The 14,881-nt window shown below is 46.9% G+C and overlaps 1 protein-coding gene across 2 annotated transcripts in view; it reads left to right on the top strand.

Moving 5' to 3' along the window:
• Positions 1 to 14,881, top strand: part of LOC143805709 (transmembrane 9 superfamily member 2-like) — a 133,380-nt gene that overhangs the window by 47,321 nt on the left and 71,178 nt on the right. For both annotated transcript variants that reach the window (XM_077285273.1, XM_077285271.1), the window contains 2 exons: positions 13,429 to 13,496; positions 14,406 to 14,499. In XM_077285273.1, the coding sequence (XP_077141388.1) occupies positions 13,429 to 13,496; positions 14,406 to 14,499 (162 nt within the window). The remainder of the gene's footprint in view (positions 1 to 13,428; positions 13,497 to 14,405; positions 14,500 to 14,881) is intronic.

Here is a 14,881-nt window from a genome sequence, read left to right as displayed (position 1 = left end):
AAAAATCTGTAAAAAATTAACTGATGAGGAAAAAAATTCTAAACTTTTAATTTGAGATTAACTAAAGTTTTACTTCATAAAAATAAAAAAAATCTAAAGATGTCAGGTAAAAAATATTCATATTTGGATCACTTGATATGGAATGACCGACCCTCAAGAGCCACCAACAGGGCGTTTTCAGGATTTCCTTATAATTGCCCGTGCAGGTGATGGAAGTGTTGCCCGTGCAGGTGATGGAAGTGTTGCCCGTGCAGGTGATGGAAGTGTCACCTCTTCAATAATAAGGAATTCCTGACATGACCTGGAGTTGAGGAACACTAGTGTATAGGGTCAGGACCACTGATCGGGTGTATTCACAGTAGGTCTGATAAATGCAGCCTCAATGTCTATCTGGTGGCCTCACCTTTTGAAACCCACAGTTTGCTACTGTAGACAAGTCAATCAGTTCCTCTGAACACGGTCCTGAGTACACAGAAAGTACATAAGGGTTAAGCGTTATACCAAATCAGGTCCAAATACCCAGCATACTTGTATACAGGGCTGTGGAGTCAGTAAGCCAAACCTCCGACTCCTAAATTTCCATGACACCGTCTCCTTGACTCTGACTCCACAGTCCTGCTTATGTATGTGGCTCCTTAAAGGAAAGGTGCCGCAATTTTGTTTTTGTATTAAAAATGATTGTTTATATAAACAATTATCTTTAACCCCTTCACCCCCAAGGGTGGTTTGCACGTTAATGACCGGGCCAATTTTTACAATTCTGACCACTGTCCCTTTATGAGGCTATAACTCTGGAACGCTTTGACGGATCTTGGCGATTCTGACATTGTTTTCTCGTGACATATTGTACTTCATGTTAGTGGTAAAATTTATTCGATATAACTTGCGTTTATTTGTGAAAAAAATGGAAATTTGGCGAAAATTTCGAAAAGTTTGCAATTTTCCAACTTTGAATTTTTATGCCCTTAAATCACAGACATATGTCACGCAAAATACTTAATAAGTAACATTTCCCACATGTCTACTTTACATCAGTACAATTTTGGAACCAAAATTTTTTTTTGTGACGGAGTTATAAGGGTTAAAAGTTGACCAGCAATTTCTCATTTTTACAACACCATTTTTTTTTTAGGGACCACATCTCATTTGAAGTCATTTTGAGGGGTCTATATGATAGAAAATACTCAAGTGTGACACCATTCTAAAAACTGCACCCCTCAAGGTGCTCAAAACCACATTCAAGAAGTTTATTAACCCTTCAGGTGTTTCACAGGAATTTTTGGAATGTTTAAATAAAAATGAGCATTTAACTTTTTTTCACACACAATTTATTTCAGCTCCAATTTGTTTTATTTTACCAAGGGTAACAGGAGAAAATGGACCCCCAAAGTTGTTGTACAATTTGTCCTGAGTACGCTGATACCCCATATGTGAGGGTAAACCACTGTTTGGGCGTATGGCAGAGCTCGGAAGGAAAGGAGCGCCATTTGACTTTTCAATGCAAAATTGACTGGAATTGAGATGGGACGCCATGTTGCGTTTGGAGAGCCCCTGATGTGCCTAAACACTGAAACCCCCTACAAGTGACACCATTTTGGAAAGTAGACCCTCTAAGGAACTTATCTTGATGTGTGGTGAGCACTTTGACCCACCAAGTGCTTCACAGAAGTTTATAATGCAGAGCCGTAAAAATAAAAAATCATATTTTTTCACAAAAATGATCTTTTCGCCCCCAATTTTTTATTTTCCCAAGGGTAAGAGAAGAAATTGGACCCCAAAAAATGTTGTGCAATTTGTCCTGAGTACGCTGATACCCCATATGTGGGTGTAAACCATTGTTTGGGCGCATGGCAGAGCTTTGAAGGGAAGGAGCGCCATTTGACTTTTCAATGCAAAATTGACTGGAATTGAGATGGGACGCCATGTTGCCTTTGGAGAGCCCCTGATGTGCCTAAACATTGAAACTCCCTACAAGTGACACCATTTTGGAAAGTAGACCCCCTAAGGAACTTATCTAGATGTGTTTTGAGAGCTTTGAACCCCCAAGTGTTTCACTACAGATTATAACGCAGAGCCGTGAAAATAATTTTTATTTTTTTTCACAAAAATGATTTTTTAGCCCCCAGTTTTGTATTTTCACAAGGGTAACAGGATAAATTAGACCCCAAAAGTTGTTGTCCAATTTGTCCTGAGTACGCTGATACCCCATATGTGGGGGGGAACCACTGTTTGGGTGCATGACAGAGCTCGGAAGGGAAGGAGCGCCATTTGGAATGCAGCCTTAAATGGATTGGTCTGCAGGCGTCACGTTGCATTTGCAGAGCCCCTGATGTACCCAAACAGTACAAACCCCCCACAAGTGACCCCATATTGGAAACTAGACCTCCCAAGGAACTTATCTAGATGTGTTGTGAGAACTTTGAACCCCCAAGTGTTTCACTACAGTTTATAACGCAGAGCCGTGAAAATAAAACATCTTTTTTTTCCCACAAAAATGATTTTTAGCCCCCCAAATTTTTATTTTCCTAAGGATAACAAGAGAACTTGGACCCCAGAAGTTGTTGTTCAATTTGTCCCGAGTACGCTGATAACACATATGTTGGGGTAAACCCCTTTTTGGGCGCACGGGAGAGCTAGGAAGGGAAGGAGCACTGTTTTACTTTTTCAACGCAGAATTGGCTGGAATTGAGATTGGACGCCATGTCGCGCTTGGAGAGCCCCTGATGTGCCTGGACAGTGGAAACTCCCCAATTCTACCTGAAACCCTAACCCAAACACACCCCTAACCCTAATCCCAACGGTAACCCTAACCACACCCCTAGCCCTGACACACCCATAATTCTAATCCCAACCCTAATCCAAATGTAAATGTAATCCAAACCCTAACCCTAACTTTAGCCCCGACCCTAACTTTAGCCCCGACCCTAACTTTAGCCCCGACCCTAACTTTAGCCCCGACCCTAACTTTAGCCCCGACCCTAACTTTAGCCCCGACCCTAACTTTAGCCCCGACCCTAACTTTAGCCCCGACCCTAACTTTAGCCCCGACCCTAACTTTAGCCCCGACCCTAACTTTAGCCCCGACCCTAACTTTAGCCCCGACCCTAACTTTAGCCCCGACCCTAACTTTAGCCCCGACCCTAACTTTAGCCCCGACCCTAACTTTAGCCCCGACCCTAACTTTAGCCCCGACCCTAACTTTAGCCCCGACCCTAACTTTAGCCCCGACCCTAACTTTAGCCCCGACCCTAACTTTAGCCCCGACCCTAACTTTAGCCCCGACCCTAACTTTAGCCCCGACCCTAACTTTAGCCCCGACCCTAACTTTAGCCCCGACCCTAACTTTAGCCCCGACCCTAACTTTAGCCCCGACCCTAACTTTAGCCCCGACCCTAACTTTAGCCCCGACCCTAACTTTAGCCCCGACCCTAACTTTAGCCCCGACCCTAACTTTAGCCCCGACCCTAACTTTAGCCCCGACCCTAACTTTAGCCCCGACCCTAACTTTAGCCCCGACCCTAACTTTAGCCCCGACCCTAACTTTAGCCCCGACCCTAACTTTAGCCCCGACCCTAACTTTAGCCCCGACCCTAACTTTAGCCCCGACCCTAACTTTAGCCCCGACCCTAACTTTAGCCCCGACCCTAACTTTAGCCCCGACCCTAACTTTAGCCCCGACCCTAACTTTAGCCCCGACCCTAACTTTAGCCCCGACCCTAACTTTAGCCCCGACCCTAACTTTAGCCCCGACCCTAACTTTAGCCCCGACCCTAACTTTAGCCCCGACCCTAACTTTAGCCCCGACCCTAACTTTAGCCCCGACCCTAACTTTAGCCCCGACCCTAACTTTAGCCCCGACCCTAACTTTAGCCCCGACCCTAACTTTAGCCCCGACCCTAACTTTAGCCCCGACCCTAACTTTAGCCCCGACCCTAACTTTAGCCCCGACCCTAACTTTAGCCCCGACCCTAACTTTAGCCCCGACCCTAACTTTAGCCCCGACCCTAACTTTAGCCCCGACCCTAACTTTAGCCCCGACCCTAACTTTAGCCCCGACCCTAACTTTAGCCCCGACCCTAACTTTAGCCCCGACCCTAACTTTAGCCCCGACCCTAACTTTAGCCCCGACCCTAACTTTAGCCCCGACCCTAACTTTAGCCCCGACCCTAACTTTAGCCCCGACCCTAACTTTAGCCCCGACCCTAACTTTAGCCCCGACCCTAACTTTAGCCCCGACCCTAACTTTAGCCCCGACCCTAACTTTAGCCCCGACCCTAACTTTAGCCCCGACCCTAACTTTAGCCCCGACCCTAACTTTAGCCCCGACCCTAACTTTAGCCCCGACCCTAACTTTAGCCCCGACCCTAACTTTAGCCCCGACCCTAACTTTAGCCCCGACCCTAACTTTAGCCCCGACCCTAACTTTAGCCCCGACCCTAACTTTAGCCCCGACCCTAACTTTAGCCCCGACCCTAACTTTAGCCCCGACCCTAACTTTAGCCCCGACCCTAACTTTAGCCCCGACCCTAACTTTAGCCCCGACCCTAACTTTAGCCCCGACCCTAACTTTAGCCCCGACCCTAACTTTAGCCCCGACCCTAACTTTAGCCCCGACCCTAACTTTAGCCCCGACCCTAACTTTAGCCCCGACCCTAACTTTAGCCCCGACCCTAACTTTAGCCCCGACCCTAACTTTAGCCCCGACCCTAACTTTAGCCCCGACCCTAACTTTAGCCCCGACCCTAACTTTAGCCCCGACCCTAACTTTAGCCCCGACCCTAACTTTAGCCCCGACCCTAACTTTAGCCCCGACCCTAACTTTAGCCCCGACCCTAACTTTAGCCCCGACCCTAACTTTAGCCCCGACCCTAACTTTAGCCCCGACCCTAACTTTAGCCCCGACCCTAACTTTAGCCCCGACCCTAACTTTAGCCCCGACCCTAACTTTAGCCCCGACCCTAACTTTAGCCCCGACCCTAACTTTAGCCCCGACCCTAACTTTAGCCCCGACCCTAACTTTAGCCCCGACCCTAACTTTAGCCCCGACCCTAACTTTAGCCCCGACCCTAACTTTAGCCCCGACCCTAACTTTAGCCCCGACCCTAACTTTAGCCCCGACCCTAACTTTAGCCCCGACCCTAACTTTAGCCCCGACCCTAACTTTAGCCCCGACCCTAACTTTAGCCCCGACCCTAACTTTAGCCCCGACCCTAACTTTAGCCCCGACCCTAACTTTAGCCCCGACCCTAACTTTAGCCCCGACCCTAACTTTAGCCCCGACCCTAACTTTAGCCCCGACCCTAACTTTAGCCCCGACCCTAACTTTAGCCCCGACCCTAACTTTAGCCCCGACCCTAACTTTAGCCCCGACCCTAACTTTAGCCCCGACCCTAACTTTAGCCCCGACCCTAACTTTAGCCCCGACCCTAACTTTAGCCCCGACCCTAACTTTAGCCCCGACCCTAACTTTAGCCCCGACCCTAACTTTAGCCCCGACCCTAACTTTAGCCCCGACCCTAACTTTAGCCCCGACCCTAACTTTAGCCCCGACCCTAACTTTAGCCCCGACCCTAACTTTAGCCCCGACCCTAACTTTAGCCCCGACCCTAACTTTAGCCCCGACCCTAACTTTAGCCCCGACCCTAACTTTAGCCCCGACCCTAACTTTAGCCCCGACCCTAACTTTAGCCCCGACCCTAACTTTAGCCCCGACCCTAACTTTAGCCCCGACCCTAACTTTAGCCCCGACCCTAACTTTAGCCCCGACCCTAACTTTAGCCCCGACCCTAACTTTAGCCCCGACCCTAACTTTAGCCCCGACCCTAACTTTAGCCCCGACCCTAACTTTAGCCCCGACCCTAACTTTAGCCCCGACCCTAACTTTAGCCCCGACCCTAACTTTAGCCCCGACCCTAACTTTAGCCCCGACCCTAACTTTAGCCCCGACCCTAACTTTAGCCCCGACCCTAACTTTAGCCCCGACCCTAACTTTAGCCCCGACCCTAACTTTAGCCCCGACCCTAACTTTAGCCCCGACCCTAACTTTAGCCCCGACCCTAACTTTAGCCCCGACCCTAACTTTAGCCCCGACCCTAACTTTAGCCCCGACCCTAACTTTAGCCCCGACCCTAACTTTAGCCCCGACCCTAACTTTAGCCCCGACCCTAACTTTAGCCCCGACCCTAACTTTAGCCCCGACCCTAACTTTAGCCCCGACCCTAACTTTAGCCCCGACCCTAACTTTAGCCCCGACCCTAACTTTAGCCCCGACCCTAACTTTAGCCCCGACCCTAACTTTAGCCCCGACCCTAACTTTAGCCCCGACCCTAACTTTAGCCCCGACCCTAACTTTAGCCCCGACCCTAACTTTAGCCCCGACCCTAACTTTAGCCCCGACCCTAACTTTAGCCCCGACCCTAACTTTAGCCCCGACCCTAACTTTAGCCCCGACCCTAACTTTAGCCCCGACCCTAACTTTAGCCCCGACCCTAACTTTAGCCCCGACCCTAACTTTAGCCCCGACCCTAACTTTAGCCCCGACCCTAACTTTAGCCCCGACCCTAACTTTAGCCCCGACCCTAACTTTAGCCCCGACCCTAACTTTAGCCCCGACCCTAACTTTAGCCCCGACCCTAACTTTAGCCCCGACCCTAACTTTAGCCCCGACCCTAACTTTAGCCCCGACCCTAACTTTAGCCCCGACCCTAACTTTAGCCCCGACCCTAACTTTAGCCCCGACCCTAACTTTAGCCCCGACCCTAACTTTAGCCCCGACCCTAACTTTAGCCCCGACCCTAACTTTAGCCCCGACCCTAACTTTAGCCCCGACCCTAACTTTAGCCCCGACCCTAACTTTAGCCCCGACCCTAACTTTAGCCCCGACCCTAACTTTAGCCCCGACCCTAACTTTAGCCCCGACCCTAACTTTAGCCCCGACCCTAACTTTAGCCCCGACCCTAACTTTAGCCCCGACCCTAACTTTAGCCCCGACCCTAACTTTAGCCCCGACCCTAACTTTAGCCCCGACCCTAACTTTAGCCCCGACCCTAACTTTAGCCCCGACCCTAACTTTAGCCCCGACCCTAACTTTAGCCCCGACCCTAACTTTAGCCCCGACCCTAACTTTAGCCCCGACCCTAACTTTAGCCCCGACCCTAACTTTAGCCCCGACCCTAACTTTAGCCCCGACCCTAACTTTAGCCCCGAAATACGTGGCACTATGACTGTCAGAAAATGTTCATTAAACGGTTAGGGGTGAGGTTAGGGGTAGAGTTAGGGTTAGGGTTTGGATCCCTTTATCACCTTGATGGTGGTGGGTGGCTTTTCAGTGTGTTTTCTGTTTTTTTTTCGAAAAAATGCATGCGTTTTTAACGCAAACAAACGCATGTGCTTAAAAACGCAAGAAAATACTGCAGGCTGTATTTCTGAAAATGAACACATGCAGAAAAAAAACGCATGCGTTTGAAAACGCGACCAAACGCGTACAAAAAAAACGCATGCGTTTTCAATGTTAAATATAGGGAAAAAACGCATGCGTTTTTTTGTGCAAAAAACGCTGCAGACAAAAACGCAAGTGTGAAACCAGCGACGCTTTTTATAGCAAAAAAGTTTTTGCGTCTCCACATTTTGAGACCTATAATTTTTCCATATTTGAGTCATGTGAGGTCTTGTTTTTTGCGGGACGAGTTGACGTTTTTATTGGTAACATTTTCGGACACGTGACCGTTTTTGATTGCTTTTTATTCCGATTTTTGTGAGGCAGAATGACCAAAAACCAGCTATTCATGAATTTCTTTTGGGGGAGGCGTTTATACCGTTCCGCGTTTGGTAAAATTGATAAAGCAGTTTTATTCTTCGGGTCAGTACGATTACAGCGATATCTCATTTATATCATTTTTTTATGTTTTGGCGCTTTTATACGATAAAAACTAAAATATAGAAAAAATAATTATTTTGGTATCACTTTATTCTCAGGACTATAACTTTTTTATTTTTTTGCTGATGATGCTGTATGGCGGCTTGTTTTTTGCGGGACAAGATGACGTTTTCAGCGGTACCATGGATATTTATATCAGTCTTTTGATCGCGTGTTATTCCACTTTTTGTTCGGCGGTATGGTAATAAAGCGTTGTTTTTTGCCTCGTTTTTTTTTTTTTTCCTTACGGTGTTTACTGAAGGGGTTAACCAGTGGGGCAGTTTTATAGGTTGGGTCGTTACGGACGCGGCGATACTAAATATGTGTACTTTTATTGTTTTGTTTTTTTTATTTAGATAAAGAAATGTATTTATGGGAATAATATATATATTTTTTTTATTATTTATTTAGGAATTTTTTTTTTATTTTTTTTTTTACACATGTGGAAAAATTTTTTTTTTACTTTTTTACTTTGTCCCAGGGGGGGACATCACAGATCATTGATCTGGCAGTGTGCACAGCACTCTGCCAGATCGACGATCTGCTGTGCAGGGCTGCAGGCTTACCAGCGCCTGCTCTGAGCAGACACTCGGTAAGCCACCTCCTTCCCTGCAGGACCCGGATGCCGCGGCCATCTTGGATCCGGGACCTGCAGCCAGGAAGGAGGTAGGAGACCCTCGCAGCAACGCGATCACATCGCGTTGCTCCGGGGGTCTCAGGGAAGCCCGCAGGGAGCCCCCTCCCTGCGCGATGCTTCCCTATACCGCCGGTACACTGCGATCATGTTTGATCGCGGTGTGCCGGGGGTTAATGTGCCGGGGGCGGTCCATGACCGCTCCTGGCACATAGTGCCGGATGTCAGCTGCGATATGCAGCTGACACCCGGCCGCGATCGGCCGCGCTCCCCCCGTGAGCGCCGCTGATCGGTGATGACGTACTATCCCGTCGGTGGTCATACGGGCCCACCCCACCTCGACGGGATAGTACGTCAAATGTCGGGAAGGGGTTAATACAAAATTATTTTTTTTAACCTTAATATCTTTTTTAATATTAATAATTTTTGCAGCCACTGGGCGCCGCCATTTTGCTTTGCAGGAGTGTAAGAGTCCCAGCACGACATTTACACTCTGCATTTACGGCAGCCCTGTGCATAGGACTCAGCAGTCGGGAGCCGACCGCGTTATCTCCTGCTCTGATCTGGCCACGCCCCCTGGGCTGTCTCCACATCACAGCAGAGGCAGGAGGTCGGCGCCATGTTTCTTCAGCCCACAGTGTGTGAGCTCCACTGTGACTGAGAGCTGTGCTGTTGGAGGGGCAGCTCCAGCTGCCTCTCCTTTCACACTGTCAGCAGTCGGCCGTTCCCTGTCCTCTGCTGCCTGGTGCCCTGGCTCAATCTCTAGAATCGCTAGAGAGGGTGAAGTGCTGGGGTCTGATGTCCTCTATCAGGAGCTGCAGAGAGGTAACGGGGGGGGGGGAGGGGGAGAATCTCTGTGCTGCTCCGACCCGACCCTGCCTCTCACTGCAGCCACTGATCAAGGACATCAGACCGTGTATCTATCACTACACTGTGCTGAGCCATGTATCTAATCCTCTCCTGTATGATAGTCTGCTGTGCCATGTACCTAATCCTCTCCTGTATGATACTGTCTGCTGTGCCCTGTACCTAATCCTCTCCTGTGTGATACTATGCTGAGCCGTGTATCTAATCCTATACTGTGTGATACTGTCTGCTGAGCCATGCATCTAATCCTATACTGTGATACTATGCTGAGCCATGTATCTAATCCTATACTGTGTGATACTGTCTGCTGAGCCATGCATCTAATTTTATACTGTGATACTATGCTGAGCCATGCATCTAATTCTATCCTGTGTGATACTGACTGCTGAGCCGTGTATCTAATCCTCTCCTGTGTGATACTATGCTGAGCCGTGTATCTAATCCTATACTGTGTGATACTGTCTGCTGAGCCATGCATCTAATCCTATACTGTGATACTATGCTGAGCCATGCATCTAATTCTATCCTGTGTGATACTGACTGCTGAGCCGTGTATCTAATCCTCTCCTGTGTGATACTGACTGCTGAGCCGTGTATCTAATCCTCTCCTGTGTGATACTGTCTTCTGAGCTGTGTATCTAATCTTATCCTGTGTGATACTGACTACTGAGCCGTGTATCTAATCCTATCCTGTGATACTGTCTGCTGAGCTGTGTATCTAATCTTATCCTGTGTGATACTGACTGCTGAGCCGTGTATCTAATCCTATCCTGTGATACTGTCTGCTGAGCCGTGTATCTAATCCTATCCTGTGATACTGACTGCTGAGCCGTGTATCTAATCCTCTCCTGTGTGATACTGTGCTGAGCCGTGCATCTAATCCTCTCCTGTGTGATACTGTCTGCTGAGCCGTGTATCTAATCCTCTCCTGTGTGATACTGACTGCTGAGCCGTGTATCTAATCCTCTCCTGTTTGATACTGACTGCTGAGCCATGTAGCTAATCCTATCCTGTGTGATACTGTCTGGTGAACCGTGTATCTAATCCTCTCAGGCACTCCTCTCCCCCCTGCATATCTTTCCCCATTACACACACAACTCAATGCATGCGATAACAGGAGCTGCAGGGGTCATGCTGTATTATGGCATTATGTGAGATCTATATGACGGTATTATGTGATCTGTATGGTGGTGATTATGCTTGATCAGTATTGTGAGAATTATACGGTGGTATTGTGTGTGATCTATATGGTGGTATTATGTGAGAACACTGGCAGTATTATGTGTGATCTATATGGCGGTATGTGAGAACACTGGCGGTATGTGTGATCTATATGGTGGTATTATGTGAGAACACTGGCAGTATTATGTGTGATCTATATGGCGGTATGTGAGAACACTGGCGGTATTATGTGTGATCTATATGGTGGTATGTGAGAACACTGGCGGTATTATGTGTGATCTATATGGTGGTATTATGTGAGAACACTGGCGGTATTATGTGTGATCTATATGGCGGTATGTGAGAACACTGGCGGTATTATGTGTGATCTATATGGTGGTATTATGTGAGAACACTGGCGGTATTATGTGTGATCTATATGGCGGTATGTGAGAACACTGGCGGTATTATGTGTGATCTATATGGTGGTATTATGTGAGAACACTGGCAGTATTATGTGTGATCTATATGGTGGTATGTGAGAACTGTATGATGGTATTGTGTGTGATCCATATGGCTGTATTATGTGTGCTCTATATGGTGGTATTATGTGAGAACACTGGCAGTATTATGTGTGATCTATATGGTGGTATGTGAGAACTGTATGATGGTATTGTGTGTGATCCATATGGCTGTATTATGTGTGCTCTATATGGTGGTATTATGTGAGAACACTGGCAGTATTATGTGTGATCTATATGGTGGTATGTGAGAACTGTATGATGGTATTGTGTGTGATCTATATGGCGGTATTATGTGTGAGCTATATGGCAGTATTATGTGAGAACACTATGGCAGTATTATCTTCAGAAAGCGGACCCATTCTATGGTGGTTCTGGCTGAGCACCTGCTCGCGGGTCTGGGGTAATAGAGGGGGCAGCATGACCTCCAGTTAGGTGCAGTCAGGGCTGGTCAGGCTGCTGAAGAGAGGGGTCTCATTTTTATTGTTACTATATGGCTAAATTTCCTTCCCAGCGTCACCCCGTACTTCGCCTGTCGTCTCACTTTCACACATCACCAGGACAGGATGGAGAAGACAGGATCTGAGGAGGGGAATGGGGTCTTAGCATGCAAAGTCTGGATCAGAACAGGCCATCAATCCGCAGAAATGTTTCCTGGATTTCTGTGGAGCAGACGGTCCATCCATGTGTATAAAAGACAGTGCTCTATGTACAATCCCTGGCTGCTCCGCGCACCAAACAGGGTGCCCCCCATAGACCAGCACACTGCTCTCCTGAAATACTCTGCGCTGCGGTCACCCTGCTCCCTCCACCACATATCTCCCAGAATCCTTGCTGGCTGCCATCCTCGGTGACTGTCTACTTGTCAGTGTAAGGCTGCTTTCACACTAGCGTCAGTACGGGCCCGTCGCAGTGCGTCGGGCCGACGTACCGACGCATGCTGTGAAAGAAATGCCCGACGTGGTAGCGGATGTAGTCTTACGACGCTTCCGCTGCCCCATTGTAAGGTCCGGGGAGGAGGGGGCGGAGTTTCGGCTGCGCATGCACGGTCGAAAATGGCGGACTCGACGCACAAAAAAACCGTTACATGTAATTTTTTTTGTGGCGGTGGTCCGCCAAAACACGACTCAACCGTCGCACGGTGGTTGCGACGTGTGGCAATGCGTCGGTAATGTTAGTCTATGGGGAAAAAACACATCCTGCAGACAACTTTGCAGGATGTGTTTTGCAGGATGTGTTTTATCTCCTGAACGACGCATTGCGACGTACAGCCAACAACGCTAGTGTGCAAGTAGTGTGCCGTCACACATTCAGTATTTGGTCAGTATTTTACCTCAGTATTTGTAAGCCAAGACCAGGAGTGGCTGATAAATGCAGAAGTGGTGCAGATGTGTCTGTTATACTTCTCCTCTAATTGTTCCACTCCTGGTTTTGGCTACAAATACTGAGGTAAAATACTGACCAAATACTGCTAGTGTGACGGCAGCCTTACTCTGCAGTCACCAACAAAATGGCCGCTCACTGGGTTCCTGAATATCATCCTCTTATCCCTTAGCAGACACCCAGAAGGGAAGGAGAGGAGACATCACACACGTCAGCAGACTCCGCCCATAATTACTGCAGTGCTGTAATGTGAGCTAGTTGTACACGAGGTTTTTCTGAAATTTCAGCAGCTGCTCCCCCTAGTGTTTAAAAGTGGAAATTCCAAAACTTTTCAAATTATTTTTCATATTTTACTAAATTATAAACAAATGATAATAATTTTTAAGAAAATGTAAACATTAATTCTTTACATTTTTACAATTTCTGTAAAAAAATTTTTTTTGATGGCACCTTCCCTTTAAGTAAAAGAAAAAAAACAAAAGGGCCAAAAAACTGAAAATTGCAAGGTCATGAAGGGGTTTAAAGTGCAATATGAAAAAAAACCCAGTTCTGCCTACTATATCCTTTATGGGCACTGGAAACGTAGAAATGGGGATCCACTTCCTGCAACCACAGATACACTTACATGTTTCTCCACCCGCCTCTAGTGTAAATGAATGTGAGCGGGCTCCTAAACGGGAATGACGAGTATTTAATGACACTTGTGCTTGTTGGCTGGCGTAAGATTAGTTACAAAGTGAAGCGACTGCTCCTGGAAGGAGAAGTAAACCTAGAAAATGGCGTGAAGGGATTAAAGGGACACATGTACTTCCTCGCTGTTGGTTGGGCCCATTCTCAGTCAGTTAGAGAGCTGCAGTATTTATGAAGGGCGGTCTTCAGCTTTCTGTTTTACATTGGCTGTTCTAGTATCTAAATTATGTGATTTTTTTTTTTCTTTTGTATTTTAGTCTCAAATTGAGCTTTTTGTAAACCGCCTGGACTCCGTGGAATCTGTTCTACCATATGAGTATGACGCGTAAGTAATTCTTGTTAGTCTGTGTCTTTTGTGTCCCTTGATGAATCTTATATTATGTTTTTTTTTTTTTTTCCAACTTTAGTACCCCCCCCCCCGTGGTGCTTTCACATTGCATTTAGTCACCCGGTCATTGATTTACATGATTTGAGGAAAATATATATAATCTAAATTGTTTCCCTCATTGGACCGTTAAAAAAGAAGAAGAAAAAAAAATCTAATATATTAAAATAACTTCTATGGAAAGGGGAACACATTTTAACAATTTTTTAGCTGTCATAAAGCGTGAAATATAAACATGTTTTTTATTTTATTTCATTTTCACTTAATATCAACAGCAAGAAAAAATAAATAAATAAAGAAACTACCTAAACATTAAGCAACAAGTAATGTGTTTCTTTTTTTTTAAAGCGCATGTTTGGGTTTTAGCATACATGTGCCTGGTCAGGGCCAGGTGTAAATGATCTGGTCATGAACTTGGATATAGGGGCTGCGTTGACAGACATTTATAGCCTAACTCCAGGAAGGGCTGTAAATGTGATACATGAAAGTCCCTTGATCGATCCTCCTTTCCATCTGGTGACATGGTTGCTGTGAATGGAGAGATGGGAAGCCTCGTGCCTCTTTCCATATTCCTTTTTAATTTCTTCTTTGGAAATTTTTTAGAATTCTCATAAGTAAATAGAGAGCTCTGTGCATACGAGACCCTCTCTCCATATACAGGGAATGCATCATCAGTTGGAACTGGACGCACATCTACCAGTCATTTGACACATCCGTGTATATATGATAATGTGGGGTTTTTTTTTTGTTTTTTTTAAAGAATTAGACCTGAGGTTTATAGCTCTATTTATAATTTGTATGATGGCTCAGATGTAAATATATAATCGGGTTTTTTTGTGTGTTCTACAGCTTTGACTTCTGCAAGGAGGCGCATGAGAGACATTCTTCTGAGAATCTTGGCCAAGTGCTTTTTGGAGAAAGGATTGCATCATCCCCATACAAGGTTTGCACTCTGTTCCCTACGACATTGGTGTAAGGCTACTTTCACACTAGTCCGTCGGTACAGGCCGTCGCAAACCGTCGGCCCGATGGACAGTGTGTTAATGTAGCACAACATGGGCAGCGGATGCAGTTTTACAATGCATCCGCTGCCCATTGTGATGAGCGGGGAGGAGGGGGCGGAGTTTCGGCTGCGCATGCGCGGTCGAAAATATCGGACCCGACGCACAAAAAAAGTTACATTGAACTTTTTTTGTGCATCGCGGCCGCCAAAAACACAACGCGTCCGTCGCACGACGGATGCGACGTGTGTCCATACGTCGCAATGCATCGCTAATGCAAGTCTATGGAGAAAAAACGCATCCTGTGGGCAACTTTGCAGGATG

The sequence above is a fragment of the Ranitomeya variabilis genome, chromosome 2, assembly GCF_051348905.1.
Source record: "Ranitomeya variabilis isolate aRanVar5 chromosome 2, aRanVar5.hap1, whole genome shotgun sequence".
NCBI lineage: Eukaryota > Metazoa > Chordata > Amphibia > Anura > Dendrobatidae > Ranitomeya > Ranitomeya variabilis.
Note: the sequence above shows the minus strand (reverse complement) of the source record. Positions and strands in the feature narration are given on the sequence as shown.